At 42.4% G+C, this 17,701-nt stretch overlaps 1 protein-coding gene and 1 long non-coding RNA gene across 2 annotated transcripts in view; one reads left to right on the forward strand and one right to left on the reverse strand.

Moving 5' to 3' along the window:
* CUBN (cubilin) overlaps window positions 1-17,701 on the reverse strand; it is a 273,943-nt gene that overhangs the window by 153,950 nt on the left and 102,292 nt on the right. The window contains exon 28 of the mRNA XM_069547580.1: window positions 9,768-9,918. Coding sequence (XP_069403681.1) covers window positions 9,768-9,918 — 151 coding nt within the window. The remainder of the gene's footprint in view (window positions 1-9,767; window positions 9,919-17,701) is intronic.
* On the forward strand, window positions 12,965-17,030 carry LOC138417438 (uncharacterized). The gene is made up of 2 exons (XR_011248128.1): window positions 12,965-13,238; window positions 15,502-17,030. It is a non-coding gene; the product is annotated as an uncharacterized lncRNA (long non-coding RNA).

Raw genomic sequence — 17,701 nt, forward strand, 5'->3', positions numbered from 1 at the left:
ATACAACAATCTGTGCTTTGATTCTCCACTAAGACTGCACACAACTTTCAATCTCCTGGCTTAAACGTTTTCCAAGAGCAACAAAGACAAAAATCCAAAATATCAAATATGCTGAAGTGGCCAGAATAAGTACAGCAGGATATAGCATGTGTAAATGCTAATGCTAAGAAGAAAGCCTAGTTAACAGTTGGGGAAATAACTTTTAAATTAAACAGAACTAATGTTTTTAAAAGGTTTCTCTTTTACTTAAATTTCAACCCAAACTGAAGAAGATTTCTTCATCACACTACACAATCGATCACGGGAGTCTATGCTTTTATCCATCTGTCTTTATCAAGAGCTTGCTTACAGATTTACTGAACAAAGGACACATTCTTGAGCGCAGATGAAGTTACTTTCGAGGCAGAGTGGGAGAAGTGTTTTACCGCTTTTCTCTGGGACATTCTATTACCGCCCAGCAGGAAATGACACGGGAGAGCAATTCGTCAGCAGCAGAGAGAAAGGTCTCGGCCTGAGATGAGGACTAGACAGTATGATTCACAGCCCAGCCTTACAAGCCTGCCCCGGAATCTCTGCTGACCACAATTTAAAAATCACTTTCCCTGTGAGCACTGCACCTCCAGATTGCTGTGGATGGTCTGCATCTCACAGAAGCAGGAGACAGGACAGACCACACAAAATAAAATCTAAGCTCTTGTGATGGCCCTTATCCACTAGGCTCTGACAACCCGCTCTGCCTCGGCTTCTGCCTCCCTTCAGCTCAGGATTTTCTCAATTATTTGTTCATTATTGCCCTTCTAAGGAGGCTGTTGGATATTTTTGCCAACTGCTCAAAAAATTTAATATCACAGATATACTATATATCTGCTCTGTACTCTGTGTATCTGTGCTTTATACATAAAGCATAAGATATTTTCAAGAAGCAATTTTGAATCCCAATAAGCTATTTAGGGTTGGTGTTTGGAACCTGTGCTTTAGATCAGCAGTCCCCAACCTTTTTGGCACCAGGGACTAATTTTGTGGAAGACAAATTTTCCGCAGACCAGGGTGAAGAGGATGGTCATGGGATGATTCAAGTGCATTACATTTACTGTACACTTTATTTCTATTATTATTACCTTAGCTCCACCTCTGATCATCAGGCATTGGATCCCAGAGGCTGGGGACTCCTACCCTACATGAAATATTTGCCTGTTGAAAACCTTTGGCACCATCAACTCAAGACTCCCTGCTTTTGCTTAGAAATGTCTTTTTCTCCCAGATTTTTGACTGATTCTTGTTTCTTCTTTAAAACTCAGTGCACATATCAAAGCAGCCTGGAGGGCCTCTCAAAGGAGACCTGAGGCTGGCCTAGGTCTCCTCCCAGCCCCCAAGGCATCACAGTCATGGATTCTGCACTCATGCGTCTGTCTCCCCTACCACATGACTACCTCCTTGAGGTCAAGGATGCTGTCTCCTTCTGCTCTGTTATGGGCTGAACTGTGTCTCTCCCACTGGCCCCCCAGAATCAACACGCTGAAGCACTAACCCCCAGCACCTCAGAATGTGACTGCATTTGGACACAGGGCTACTAAAGAGGTGATAAAGGCAGAATAAGGCTCCCAGAGGGGGCCCTAATCCAACCTGACTGGCCTCCTTACACAAATAGAAAACTTGGACACAAAGACATCAGTAGGTTCACGAAGACAAAGCCATGCAAGGACATGTAGCAGGAAGGAGGAGCCCTTCCCAGGCTTTACAGTGAGCTCCTGTCTAACAGCTGGAAATGAAGTGTCCAAAGACACACATGTGCTGATGAACCAGGAGACTTTATTGATGGGGTGCCCGGGCAGAAAGGAGGAGGGTAAGGGCACCTAGGAGAACTGCTCTGCCGTGTGCCTCATAGTCTTGGGTTTTATGGTGATGGGATTAGTTTCCAGGCTGTCTTTGGCCAATCACTCTGAAGGCTGTCATCTGCAAGTCCAAACATAGAAGCCTCAGGAGAAACCAAACCTGCCAGCACCTGGATCTTGGACTTCAGCCTCCAGAACCGTGAGCAATACATTTCTCTTGTTTAAGCCACCTGAAGTGTGGTATTCTATTATGGCAGCCTGAGCAAACAAATATACTCTCTATATTCTACAAGCACCAAGCCTAGATCCTGGTCATGAGTAAATATACGCCGGTTGGTTGACTGAATGAATGACTGAATGAAACATGTCCTGTTCAGAGGCCCGGAGTAATCACTACCACATGATGCAAAACCACACACTGCCTAGTCTTTGGAGGGAGACCCACGGATCTGCTCACAGCACCCAGTTTATTGGGTCCCACACTCTCAGGCCAATTGCCCAGCACGCGCCTGTAAGGCCAATGGCTAACGGCATTACAAAAGATAAAACCTTTGTCTTCAAAAGGTGAGCCTCCCAGAAACTCCAGCCCACAAAGTCTAAGTCACAAAAGGAATAAAAATGACAAATTAGAAGAATTCCGCTGAAAGACCAACAATAACAAAGACTGTTGAAATGACCTCCTGAGGGAAAGAACAGAGGGAAGGTTTACAAGAAACATGGCTGACCTCAAGGAGGTTCTTGGCCAGGACTCTCAAAATGCATTTTTTTAGAAGCACTTTGACAGAGTTCCGCATGTCCACAGGTGGTCAAGAAGGCACAGGCTCACGTTCAAATAAAGCCAGTCTTGCAGGATCAGGATACGGCTTTCATAAACCCCCAGCCAATTTCTGAAAAACCCTCAAGGCTCGAGAAATCTCATTACTAGCTAAAAAGATGATAAAATGGAAACAGCCCCCATTCAAGAGGCTGATGTCATCCGTCTCTGCAAAGAAAAGGCCAGGCTCTCCTTTGTGAGAGTTCAGGGTGACATCACCTCCCATCCGTGCCCTTCTCCCTTCCTCTGCTGCTCCCAGTTGGGGGGGTGGGGCTGTTCTCCCTTGGCAAATGTCACTCTTTCACTCACAAAGCTCCTTGACCTTGTTTGTTTGCCGGATTCCATTGCCAAGTGAAAGAGGGCCCCTGGGAGGGGTGACCAGAGTGGGTGAGGGGGTGTGCGCAGCTGGCCTGGGGGGCCCTATTCACACAGCGCTCAGAAAGTTCTATATTTCCTTCAGCAACCCAGACTCAGGCCTCCGAGCCGAATGCAGCCCCCAAACAATGCTGTCAGCGCTGAATACTGTGGACCGTTTAGCCAGGCAGCGCAACTGTGGCCATTTCTTTCTTTGCAGAGTGGGATTCCCTTTGATGGTTTGCAAAAAGGCAAGGCTCACATCTACAGTGCCACTTTAAAGATGCGCCCACAGAGAAAGCCCGGATTGTGGTCCCATTTTCTCAGAGCAAATAGAAGATCTGTGTGAGCCACACAGAGGCACATTTTGAGAGTGGGTTTACGGATTAGTGGGTGACATGAATGACGTGCATGGGGATTCTGGAGCAGCCATGGTCAGGAAATGGTGCCACTGCCAATTCTGATATCATGGTGAAGAGGCTTCTGGAGTTCTCGCTGCATCATTTAGGAGAGAGTGGGAGGGGAGAGAGGCCTGAAAGGAGATTTGATTCTAGTGGGAAGAGGCAGTTGCTTTGATCAGGTGAGCAAGAACAGATTCCCAGCCAGCGTCAGCCTGGGTGTCCTGGGGTCTGGCCACTGCATCCTGATTCTGAGATGGAGATTCGAGGGGGCTGTGCTCAGACAATGACATGCGTGGACACACGTGCATGCACACACATACACATTCAAGAATATTTCTACTGTGCTTTAAAAAATTGAGACTCACTTTTAATTGTATTGTTTGGCTCTTGTACTTGTTTTATATTTATTTCTCTGTATTTTGCATTTTAGTTTGTATTAAAATCCCACAACATGGCACGTTGTTTCAGTGCTTCCAGATCCTACTCAAAACTCATCTCTTTGAAGTCAAAGACAAATACTGTGTGATACTGCTTACACGCGGCATATAAAAAAATACAACACACTAGTGAATATAACAACAACGAAAGAGAAGCAGACTCACAGTTAGAGGGACCAAACTCTATCTAGTGTTGCTAGAACTAGAAACAAACTCTAGTGGTTACTGGTGGGGAGGGAGGGAAGGAATAGGGCAATATGGGGTAGGGGAGGGGAAGGTACCAAACTACTGGGTATAAGATGGACTCAAAGATATATTGTACAACATGGGAAATACAGCCAATATTTTGTAATAACTGTAAATGGAAAGTAACCTTCAAAAACTGTAAAAATTTTTTTAAGTTACAAGAAAAACAAAGAACTGAAAACTAACATATTATTTCAAGTGAACATGGTTAGATGTGACTCATTTTTTTTTCTTTGTATGTACATGTGATACTTCAAGGTCATAAATGCTTCAATGTCCAGATAATCTCCCTCAAAAAGATGCATAAAAAAGAAAATTGTCTGACTTCAGAAGGGTTTGCAGGAAAGAGAGGGTATGGCCCCTATCTGGCCTGAGCCCCTAACAGTGGGGGACCGAAAGCAACTGCTTCCCTCTCTAGCTCCCCCAGCATAGTTCCCTGTGAAACTGGACTGCAGCTGCCCTGGCCTGTGGGCCCCTCACCCTCAGCCTGCTCCCTCCCACCTCAGGGTCCTTCTTCTACGAGGAACCCTTCCCCCTTTCCTCTTTGCCTGCTTAACTCCTGCTGAGTCTTAGGTTTTAGTTCAAACGTCCCACCCTCGTACACGAGCCTCCTGTGCACATCAAATCGCCTTTTGTGTGCTCCCGGTGCATCATCACACAGCTGATATTATATAGATTTGTGCATTTATTTGCTAGATGGCTACTTCTGAGAGTAGGACCCAGGCCTGCGGGTAGGAATCACACAGGGTCCCCAGCCCTAGCACAGTACCTGGCTCCAAACAGTTCCTTAATATCTGTGGAAGGAACAGATGGATGACTAAAAATCAGATCTATGTCTTTAATTTACCAACAGTGGGTGAGAAGTGAGGGAACCTCCTCCATCAGAGACCTCCTTCCTGACCCTTGTGGTTCCTGTTGTCCCCTCTTCTTGGGCTGTCTTGAATTAAGGACCTAGTTCAGATGCAGAGTATAAACTCAGGGCTGTGTAGCTACTGAATATGACAGTTAATTTTGCACAGATCTAGATCACTAACAGTTCCCCAAGCATAATTTATATCTAGTGGGCAACACAGAGTTTAAAAAAAATTGTTCAGTTCTGGCCCAATCTGGCAAAATATTGCTTTATGAAATATTGCTGAACTCTGGTTCCAAGCCTAGCAAGTTTTCAGCCATTGGGAGTAAGTTTTGAAATAATAAACAGGAAAAGAGAACAGACAGAGGGTGTCTTTGACTCTTCCAAATGAAGACAGTTTCCAAATGGGCCGGGAAGAAAAAGCTTTTCCCAACCAAAACCCAAAGCTTTCAGGAGAGGATTTAGCCATGCCTAGTACATTGACTGGAGGAACCCATGACACAGTCATCCAGTGTACCCAAGTTATCCATTAAATCATCTTCCTTGGTGTGGTCTTAGTGAGGTAGTTATGCAGTGCAGCCAATAAGGACCATGAAGTCACACTCCTTAGTGTGGCCCTGGGCTGGTATGGCTATAACAGCCAGGAGGGGAGAGGAAGCAGTCTACTGAAGACAAGGATACTGCCAGCCAAATAAAGCACTGCCCCTAAAATTGTCCATCCCAGCTGCATGACAGAATTCCTTAGGAAGATTTTTATAATCAAGGATAGTCAAGGTCCCACTGCAGATCACCCATCTCTGCATGTTGGAACCCATGCACTGGTACTCAGGAAAACTTCCAGGTAATTCCAGTGCCACGTATCTTGGGCTGAGGACCACGTCCCTAGTCCCTGAGCCTTGTGATTGGCGTTTCTTACTTTCCACTTTCTGTCTCAGTGTCGGAAGGATAAGAGCTGGGCCCCCAGTGAGGAAGAACCTCATTGCTTCAGAGACTGCTTCAGAGATTAAAGAAGAGAAAACTGTCCAAGTGTGGTCTACAGAGATATCCCATCAGCATCACCTTGGAACTTCTCAGAACTGCAGATTCATGGGCCTTACCTCAGCGCACACACCACAATCTGCTTCTTAGCAAGGTCTCCAGTGATGCATATCCACAAGGAAGTTTGGGAAACACTGTTCTGGAAAATACCCCTTGTCCTTGAAAATCTGGGTCATGTTCCAAGATTTTCCTATTTCTTCTAGGTCTTTCCACACTGTCTCTAGCTCCCTTTGAGTCAGGCATTTAAGTCACCCTATTTCTGAATCACAGAATACTAAAGATGGGCTGTATTACAAAGATGAATCAATTCAGGCCCTTCATTTAATAGATCAAAAAAATTGACATTCCAAGGTCAAATCTTGATGAAGAGGACAATGCAGAACTTTCACAAGCTTAATTATCACAGTTCATGTGCTTGGGAATTTATAATCTATATTTCAATTATACTGTGGCTTACCATCAAATATTTTTAAATACTGACCCGTGTGTGTTTGTGTGTTAGTCACTCAGTCATGTCTGACTCTTTGTAATCCCATGGACTGTAACCCACCAGGCTCCTCTCCATGGAATTCTCCAGGCAAGAATAGTGGAGTGGGTTGGCATTCCCTTCTGCAGGAGATCTTCCTGACCCAGGGGTCGAACCTGGGACTCCTGCATTGCAGGTGAATTCTGTACCACCTGAGCCACTAGGGAAGCCCCAGAACTCCCATACTTGTCTCAATCTCTGGTTCACAATAACAGAACACTTTACACTCTTGAGTATATAATAGGGATCTTCAGTTGTGTGTGAAGTGGTTTGGACCTAATATAAGCAGAAGATATTAAGAAGAGGTGGCCAGAATACACAGAAGAACTATAAAAACTATATAAAAAAGATCTTCATGACCCAGATAACCACAATGGTGTCATCACTCACCTAGAGCCAGACATCCTGGAATGCAAAGTCAAATGGGCCTTCGAAAGCATCACTACAAACAAAGCTAGTGGAGGTGATGGAATTCCAGTTGATCTATTTCAAATCCTAAAAGATGATGCTGTTAAAATGTTGCACTTGATATGCCAACAAATTTGGAAAACTCAGCAGTGGCCACAGGACTGGAAAAAGTCAGTTTTCATTCCAATCCCAAAGAAAGGCAATGTCAAAGAATGCTCAAACTACCGCATAATTGCACTCATCTCACACACTAGCAAAGTAATACTCAAAATTCTCCAAGCAAGGCTTCAACAGTAGGTGAACCATGAACTTCTAGATATTCAAGCTGGATTTAGAAAAGGCATAGGAACCGGAGATCAAATTGCCAACATCTGCTGGGTGATCAAAAAAGCAAGAGAGTTCCAGAAAAACATTTACTTCTGCTTTATGGACTATGCCAAAGCCTTTGCATGTGTGGATCACAACAAACTGGAAAATTCTTAAAGAGATGGGATACCAGACCACCTTAACTGCCTCCTGAGAAATCTGTATACAGGTTAAGAAGCAATAGTTAGAACCAGATGTGGAACAATGGACTGGTTCCAAATTGGGACAGGAGTATGTCAAGGCTTATATTGTCACCTTGCTTATTTAACTTACTCCCTACTGGTGGCTCAGACTATAAAGTGTCTGCCTGCAATGCAGGAGACCTGGGTTTGATCCCTGGGTCAGGAAGATCCCCTGGAGAAGGAAATGGCAACCCACTCCAGTACTCTTGCCTGGAAAATCCCATGGACAGAGGAGCCTGGTAGGCGACAGTCCATGGGGTCTCAAAGGGTTGGACATGACTGAGTGACTTCACTTTCTTTCTTTCTTTCTTTCTTTCTTTAATTTATATTCAGAGTACATCATGCAAAATGCTGGGCTGGATGAAGCACAAGCTGGAATGAAGACTGCCAGGAGAAATATCAGTAACCTCAAATATGCAGATGACACTATTCTTATGGCAGAAGGTGAAGAACTAAAGAGCCTCTTGATGAAAGTGAAGAGGAGAGTGAAATATTGGCTTAAAACTCAGCATTCAAAAAACTAAGATCATGGCATCCGGTCCCATCACCTCATGGCAAATAGATGGAGAAACAATGGAAACAGTGACAGACTTTATGTTCTTAGGCTCCAAAATCACTGTAGATGGTGACTGCAGCCATGAAATTGCTCCTTGGAAGAAAAGCTATGACCAACCTAGACATCATATTAAAAAGCAGAGACATTACTTTGCCAACAAAGGTTCATCTACTCAAAGCTCTGGTTTTTGCAGTAGTCATATATGGATGTGAAAGTTGTACTCTAAAGAAAGCTGAGCACCAAAGAATTGATGCTTTTGAACTGTGGTTTTGGAGAAGACTCAAGAGTCCCTTGGACTGCAAGGAGATCCAACCAGTCAATCCTAAAGGAAATCAGTCCTGAATATTCATTGGAAGGACTGATGCTGAAACTTAAACTCCAATACTTTGACCACATGAAACTAACAACTGACACACTATAAAAGACCCTGTTGCTTGGAAAGATTGAAGGCAGAAGGAGAAGGGGATGACAGAGGATGAGATGGTTGGGTGGTATCACTGACTTAATGGACATGAGTTTGAGCAAGCTCCGAGAGTTGGTGATGGACAAGGAAGCTTGGCATGCTGCAGTCCACGGGGTCACAGAGTTGGACACGAATGAGCGACTGAAATGAACTGAACTGAACTGAACTGAGTGTTGTGGAGCATGTAATTAACGTTCCATGATGTTAAAAACCCTCAATACACCTCTGGGTGCTCTCACCCTGGGCTCGCCCTGAAAATGACAGGGGGACCACAGCTTAGGATGTCTGTGTGTGATCCCCGGTATAACATGGCCACTCCACTTCTCTCTCAGATTGACTGAATCATAGGAGGGAGCCCCATGCCCTTGGCTGAGAACTGCTCATGAAATATTCACATGGACTACATTTTCAGGTCTGGGTCACTCTAGGACAGTGATTCTCCACTGTACTCACCAGGGACACTAGTTAAGACACAGACTATTGGATTTCCCTCATAGTCTGTTATTTGGCATCTCCGGGATGGGGCCCAAGAGTCTGCATTTCTTACAGATTCTACAAGACACTGCCTTGGGGGACCACGTTCTGAGAAGCACTGCCCTGGGGCCCTCTCCCTCTTCACTGGGTCACATGAGGTTAGTCTAGAAGTTTCAGAACTTGTGTCTCAAACAAATTTGCTTCTTCACAGGAGTGATGATGCCTGCCAGCTTGCAGAACCGCCAGCTTGCAGGAGGCTCTCAGGTGCCCCTGTCGAGTGCATGGCCTGCCCTTGGCTTAGTGCATCAGTGGCTCAGGCTTTCTGCTCAGTCCCCTCACAGCCCAGTCTTCCCCCTCACCCTCCTTCTCTCTCTGACTTACTCCTTCCTTTTTTCCCCTGTCACTCCTTCTCTGGTCAATGTCAAGGTGAGCCTTAAATCTCATTCTGTTGCGCTCTCCTGAGAGACTCCATCGCACCCTATGGTCTGCTTGCCACAACCAGCTTCAGGTCTTCACCCCTTGAAACTTCCTGATGCTCCCTCCTTCTCGTAAGTGACTTACTGCTGCACCTCCTTAAGCAGATACCCAAATCCTGTCCACTTGGACTTCATTTGCTATCTGAACCCCAAGAGGATTCCATTCTCCTAGAGCCATCAATGTCTGAGTAAACTTTCTAAAGCCTGGCACCATTAGTGTTCCTCTTTCGGTGGACGGAATTGTTTTCAAATGTGGAATTGAAAAGGGAATGATTCTTGGTCAAAGAGCAACTACCAAATACGACTGAGATCAGCAGGGGGTCGGGGGGGGGGCAGCTTACCTTGGATGAACCACTGCATCTGAAATCCTTTCTCGTGGTGACCAACTCCATCCGTATAAAACAGCACATGAAACTTGGAGCCTGTGGTGCTCCCTGAAGGTGGAATGCCTGTTCCACAGAAGCGCCCCATCCGCTGTGGGCCATCATAGAGCTGAAATCAGAGAGAAAACACCAGCATGAAGAGCAAGGTCCATGCATGCAGCTAAAGCTGTTTCTTGGTTCAAAAGTTAAGGGTAAATCTACTGAGGTGGCTGAGTCCAGGAATTAAAAATAGATAATTATATGCAGAGAGAGGTCCCTCCAAGATATAATCCAGGCACAGAAGACGGAAACGCTGACCTGGATGAGATGGGTTCACATATGAATCACACATAAGAGAAGCTAGATGGATAACAGTATTACAACTGTAAGTTTTAAAAATAAATACTAACTATAAACAATCAGACAGTTTAGAAAGCTCTGAAAGGAAAATACAAAAATTAATCCCACTGAAAGCAAACCATTGTTAATATTTTGTTCATACCAGAAGCTTCTCTTGGCATTTTTTTTCATTTGTTTGTATGTATACATGTACATCTATGTGCAAGGAAATGTGTGAATATGTGTGTATCAATTTGGGCTACACATTTAATTGTGTTCCCCTTTTTTCACTAAGGTTATCACTAAGTAGGCTATGTAACCATTTTTAAGAGTGGCATAACATACTGCAATATGCTGTATTTACATTATAATTCTGCTGTGTTCACTAGTTAGTTAGTGCTCCTTGCTCAGTCATGTCCAGCTCTTTGCAAGCCCATGGACTTTTAGCCTGCCAGGCTCCTCTGCCCATGGGATTTCCCCAGCAAGAATACTGGAGTGAGTTGCCATTTTCTTCTCCAATTGTTCACTTAAGATATTTCCAATTTGAGGGCAAATAAATATAAATCTTTGTTTGATAGTTTAAAGTTCTTCTAGGAAGCATTCCTCTAAAGGGAGTGAATCAAAAGAATAGAATCTTCCATGGCTCTAGATATGTATTATTAAATTTCTTACCAGAAATTTTACACAAATTTATTCTCCCACCAGAAGTTTATGGAAATATTTCTTGCAGTGCAACTTTGGCAATTTTGACTAAAATTATTATTAAAACAGGCTAATAGTGCAAATTTGTTTTCTGTTTGTAGTCATGTGAATTTGTTACTTTGGGATTGGAACTTTTTTCATGTTTCTTGTACATTTCTTTTTCTTCTTTTGGAACTTTCCTGCTGAGGTCTTTGCCCATTTTCCCACTGAGGTATTTATATACCCTGTTGTGTATACTTTATCTGCTTAATTTCATAAGATACATCTCCAAACTAAAAAAAAAAAAAATCTTTCTGCCATCTCTCTTTCTTCAATAAGAAAAAATAATGATAATGCAGAAAGATTTGCTTCCTTAGGACTCAGAACATTGTATTTTCTTTTCATCCCCTAGTGTCCACATTAAACACTTTTTTCCACTTACCCTTGGGATGCGCTGCCTATTATAATAAAATGGAAAATGTCTGATCACGGGCTTCCTTTATTCTTCCCTTGGAGAGTACATACATGTGCATGTATATATGAGTGTATGTGTATATATTTGCATGTAAATGTATCATCGGGATTCAACAAATTCCAAACTGACAAAATTATTTTTATTAGCTGAAATGTTATGATAGAAAATACCTTTTGAAACATATTGACCTGAGCATAGAAAACTTCATAATCAAATTCTACAAATCCCCTCTACAGAGCCTTCCGTAATCCCTGTAGACAGTCATAAATGAGCTTTCCTTTGAAATCCCTAAGTTTTTCACTTGCACTTCTTTGTGGAAATGGTCACATTCTGGTGACAGAGATGTGTGCCTTTCTCCCCCACTGATTTCAAGTTTCGTTAGATCCCAGACCACCTTTCAAATCCCCTCAAAGCCCAGCACAGGGCTTTGTCCAGGGTAGATTCCCGATATAACTTCAGTGAAGAATTGCAACCACTTCCCCTACAACTGCACTCACTCACTCACTCACTCCCCTTAGGTACTAAACCTAAGTATTTTATACAAATGATAAAGATGAGGTTTATTTTACAGTCTTAGCCCTTCATCTTCCTTTTAATTTTTTAAATACTGCTCCTTTGAATATGTGTATTTATGATCAAGCTTCTAAGGTTGTAGACGATTGACAGAAATCACAAAGAGGGGGTAGAAATGAGAGAAAGAATAAAAAGAAGAGGAAACAAAAACAGCCCTTCACCTCCCATCTGGACCCTACCATCCACTGCAGGAGGTGGAGGTAGGGGAGGAGTCTGTGCTGCAATCTGTTTACTCCTAAACTACTGCTTCACTGTAGGGTATTTATTTCAGCCACAGAGTTCTTTTATTAAACCTAGTGTATGAATTCCAATTCAAAACTAATTAATACAAAAATAAACATACTGTTTCCAAGCTGAGGCATAATAAGCCAGAAAACACTCCACTGTTCTCCACTCCAAAAGGCTCATTTTGAACTTTGGGTTTTAGTGCAGGGACCAAAACTTTAATTACTTCATCTTTATCCAACAAAACGAGGTAAGATTTCTCTAGGACCAAAGTCGCCCTGAACTTCATGGATCTTCTGAAATATTAGGTAGTGACATTGTTAGGAACCGTATTTGAGATTCTTCAAGGTCAGAATCAGTGTAGAGTTTTTGCTTCCCAGCTCGGCAAGGTTAAGAAACGTGACATTTTCACATGACTTGAAGGGGATTTTTTTTTCTTCCTTCCGGATGGGATTACTCCATTGAAGGAGAGCCCCTGAATCCCAGTGGTTCTTAAATAACACATTGTGAATGGAATAGGGGGGTGGGGGCAAAGGGAGGGGGTTTGAGAGGAACAGTGATGAATAACAATTAGTTTCTTTTTGCCTTTGGAGGGGAGAGACTGATACATCAAAATAAGCATCAAATAGACATTGATGGAAATGTTTAAATATAAGGTCAAATACATTAATTAGTGTAGAACAAAATCTCTAGAAAAAAAATCCCATATCCCTAATTTTACATCTTTCTAAGGTTTACACTTAATTAAATCAGGGACATTTTATTTACCCTCACACAGATGGCTAACGTCACCTCAACAATTCATTCCCACGTAAATTTACCACACAAAAAGGAACAGTCATTTCTCAAAGTACACAAATACCGGTTACCATGGAAACCAGTTGGTGCCTGCTGCTCCTGATTTTGTTTTCAGAGCAGAATCTTAACCACAGGACATTCCAGCTGTGACTCATTGGGGTTATTGGCCAGCACGCGGCTCGGTCCCGAGAAGGGTACCAGCTCCCCTGCTTTTAGAAAGCTTCAAGATTCACTCCTTCTGAACAGTATTTGAGGTTGGACTTGCATCCATAGAAAGAAAAGTCGTAGAAATTAAGAAGTGAAAGATTGACATTCTTACTTTGAATATGAAGATCAAATTTGTACTACTGTGTTTAAAGGTTTGGATTTTTTTTTTTTTAATACTTAAAATGTTGCTCATGTTTTCAAGTTGCCATTTAATGTATCTTCACATGTGGATCCCTGTATGTACAAAACCTCTTGTGTAGAATCTTATCAGGTGTTCTCTTGAGAAGATTCATTTAGGATTTTTGTGTTTTAGATCTTCCACCCTCCACACCACCCTGAAATATCTCAACCACTCTTAAGACACTCAAAGAGGAAGGAAATCTCTTGCCTAAGCCACATTTACCAACTTCTATCTACTTCCTTTGCGTGGGTTTGATAATTTGGTGCTTGCATGACTGATGAGACCATTAGAGATTTCAAACTATGGTTGCAACATAAAATGATCTGTGGACTCCAAAATAGTATAGACCCATGCATACAAATGGAAGACAGAAAACCAAAGACTCACCACTGACAGAGTGAGATTTTTGTAAGATTAAGGTTTCTGTAGGTACTTTATGAATCACTGGAACTCAAGTCTGGAGGAATGTCAGCTAGTGTCACCTGCTTCCTCGGTGTGAATCAACATTATGAACTGCAAGATGCTCAGAACAGAAATGTAGTTTCCAAGCACTGCTTGGTTGCTAAATTCTTTGATGATTTTGAAAATTTGTGATCCTAATGAATGAAATTATAACTAACTCCTATCTCAGCTTGGGATGTCTGTCTATAGACAGACTTCTATTCTAAACTCATTTTAGAACGACAGTGAATAACACCTAAAACTCAGCCCTTTCTATTATAGAAGTGAAGTGAAGTGTTAGTTGCTCAGTCATGTTCAACTCTTTATGACCCCATGGACTGTAGCCGGTCAGGCGGCTCTGTCCATGGGATTCTCCAGGCAAGAATACTGGAGTGGGTAGCCATTCCCTTCTTCAGGGGATCTTCCCAACCCAGGGATCAAACCCAGGTCTCCTGCATTGCAGGCGGATTCTTTACCACTGAGCCACAAAGGAAGCCCTCTCTATTATTGATTGGCAGCTAGTTCATACTTTTCTAAGTACTGTTTTTCTTATTTACTTGAAATTTTTCTGGAAGAAAATGTTTATAGTGGAGGATTAATTTTAAGAATAGTTAAATATAACTCATATAAAAAAATTAAATCAAGAGCTTTTTTGGGAAGATATCGTTAAAATATGCAAACATTTCTGGAAAAAAATTTGGTCCATTTCCTATTACAAATCTTTAAAAACTCCAAAAGAACTTTATCCTTTAGAGTTTAGCATGTAGTTAAAGTAATTCATCTGCTGTGAGAGAGAATTCTAGGTATAGTATAGAGTTCTAATATTTTTAGAGAAGAAAACTTCTGATCAATGTAAAGAAGATAGTTAAATTTCTGAGAATTACATTCAATGAGTCCATAGAGTGGCTTTTGAAAGTCAAGGTCACTAGTAGAAGATTATATTTCAGTTGAGAGCAGGACAGTGATTGTACTGTAGGAACACATTAGAGTACACAACAAAGGACAGAAATGGTATGCACCTAGAAGAAGCAGAAGGTATTAAGAGGTGGTCAGAATACACAGGGAAGCCTGGAGTGTTGCAGTCCATGGAGGTGCAAAGTCGGACATGACTGAGAGACTGAACTGAACTGAATACGGCCAGTGTTGGTCTCTAGATTCAAAGTCCAGTCTAGCTCTTAATATTCACTTAGAACATAAACTTGTGAAGATTACTTAACCTCCATAAGCTAAGAGTTCTTTGCAAACTTAGCCTCTTAATGGTACTTGTCTCATAGGGCTGTTGTGGTTAGCATACCAAAAAAAAACATATAATAGTTTGGGTGTGAGTCCTGGCATATGGACTCAAATGTTATTCTAATTCTTGGTCAGTGGCAAAGGGAACCAACATTGCTTCTAAAGAAACTCTACCGGAAATAACTTTGACAGAAAATAATATGATGGCTAAAAAGAACTTGAACTGACTCATGTAAACTATTTCTCAGAAATCATCCCTGGCAGACCAGACAGGGAAGCAAGAAATCAACAGATCACTTGGGAGGAGATGGAAGGCCATGGCCAGCAGGGTGTTGCTATGACAACCTGGTTTTGTGTGGAGACTGAGGCCATCACTGCCATGTGGGGTACAGAGCTCAGCGCAGATCCTACAGTGAGGGAGTGTGTGGGTGGAGGAAGGTAGTGGATCATCACAGGACTGGTGGTGAAGAGGACATTGGGCAATTTGTCAAGGCTGCCCTGGTGACAGATCAGGGAGCAACCACTGGATAGCAAAACACATGTGTTTTTTCCTGTTGCAGCCTCCACCCCACTTTCCCTCTGGCCAGCCTGCAGCTCCGGCTGCTTGGCCACTGGAGCTTCTGAGAGGACCAGGAACTGACGAATTCTTGGAGCACCTCTTCAGATTTTCCCCACCCAAAAATCAACTGTACCAGGAACTATGGGACCTGCTTTGTTAGAACAGTTACTGAGAACACTGTTGCCCAAGTTCACACGCAAATCTCCTGGCTTGGAACTTTCAGAGTTTACTTTAAATCTGAAAGGCTTTGAGATGTTCTTGTAAGAATAGAAGAAACTGCCAAGCAAGATTCATCTAGGAGGGTAAAAGGCCCCCACTGTGGATGACAAGAGCCTGGGCAGGGAGGGGGTGCGGGGGGAGGTGTGGTAAAAATGCAATCCGATCTTGTAAGATAAATTAGACAAACGTTTAAATAAGCATGCAGAAGCAGAGCACTGCTGGCTCTGTGTCATCCCAGGGGGTGGGGAGATGGGGGGTGAAGGTTCCAGCATGGGACACAAGGGTGGGCACAGTGCAGTAGGTACAGAGGCACATCTTGCCCACCCCCTACTCCCCACTTCCCACCAGGCACAGGAAAAGCCATTGCCATGTGCTGCAGGGTGGGGCAGGAAGCATGAGGTACCCGTCTAAAATTAAACAATGACTCACAACCCTGAGCTTTGCATGAGACCAAGAAACCCGTTGAAAGCCCACATTTGGAATTATTTTGTGTCACTCTGGATTAAAGGCTGGACTCCAATACAGACCATACAGTCAGCTTCCATGTGGCGGCTAGTTGCTGTCCTCTCTTAATAGTGCATGGATATTTATTTCTGCTTTCTACATATTACTTATTTTAGATGCCACCAAGGCTGATTTGGGTTGGTTTGTTTGCTTGTTTTATTAATCTTTGTTTAACCATGGATGTATGCAAAAGTTTAACTACAAAGACATTTTACCTCAGCACTGTTTATAACAGTGGACATTTGCAAAGATTCTAAGTGTCTCTCAAGGAGAATGGGTAGTTAAATTGTGATGATGAAACATTCGATGTTGCAAATGATGTGGTGTAATAAATAACAAGGAGAAACATTCGCAAGCTACTGTTACATGTTTAAAAACTCATTAAGGAAGTGGAGAAGGAAATGGCAACCTACTCCAGTATTCTTGCCTGGAGAATCCCAGGGACAGAGGAGCCTGGTGGGCTGCCATCTATGGGGTCGCACAGAGTCGGACACAACTGAAGCGACTTAACAGCAAGAATAATAGTACAGAACTTATGATGGAGGGGAGAAGAATGGGGGAAGGGATAATTAGGGAGTTTGGGATCAACATGTACATACTGCTGTATTTAAAATGCATAACCCACTGCATTGCAAAGGGCACTCTAGTCAATGTTATGGGGCAGCCTGGATAGGAGGGGGGTTGGGGGGAGAATGGATACATGTATATGTATGGCTGAGTCCCTTTGCTGTCCACCTGAAACTATCACAATGTTGTTAATCAGCTGGATTCCAGTAGAAAATAAAAAGTTTTAAAAATGCAAGAAAAGAGAATAGTATGTACAAAATGATCCTCTTTGAATGTTAAAATAAAATAGTGAGGGACTTTAGTAAGTAAATGTCACCAAATATCATCAGTAGTGATATAATTTGTGTTATTTTTATTTTATCTAGGTTTTTCTATATTTTCCATATTGTCTGCAATGACTGTATTGCTATGTGATCAGATAAGTTTATTTTTTAAAGTATTATCTCTGGGACCCTGTTAACATAGCAAGGTAGATATGTATTGGTAATATTTTTCCAGGCTCAGAATTTCACACCCTTTTAGGTTCTCAGATACCCAGCTGGTCTACTAAAAATACTATACTGTCTGTCTCCATAATCTTTTTCATGTATCTCAAGATTATCCCTGAAAATTAGCCCATTAAAATGTTATTATATAAGGTAATCTTCAGCATTAATTTAAAACCATATTTTGTCTCTAATGCTTCCTTTTTAAAATCATAACTAGGCTTTTATTATTAATTAGACTAATTCGGTATTTTAAAAAAGCATCCTTTCAGTTGTCCAGGGACTAAAGAGCTCTTACTAACATAAATTTGGATAGTCACTGATGGACCAATAAGCACCTAATTCCCTCCATAGTGGGAAGTGAAATGCTTTGAAAGTCAAGCATGTTTTCCCTAGTGTGTACGATGAACATTTAGTTCCATGAAC

This window comes from Ovis canadensis, chromosome 13, assembly GCF_042477335.2.
Source record: "Ovis canadensis isolate MfBH-ARS-UI-01 breed Bighorn chromosome 13, ARS-UI_OviCan_v2, whole genome shotgun sequence".
NCBI classification, from domain to species: Eukaryota; Metazoa; Chordata; class Mammalia; order Artiodactyla; family Bovidae; genus Ovis; species Ovis canadensis.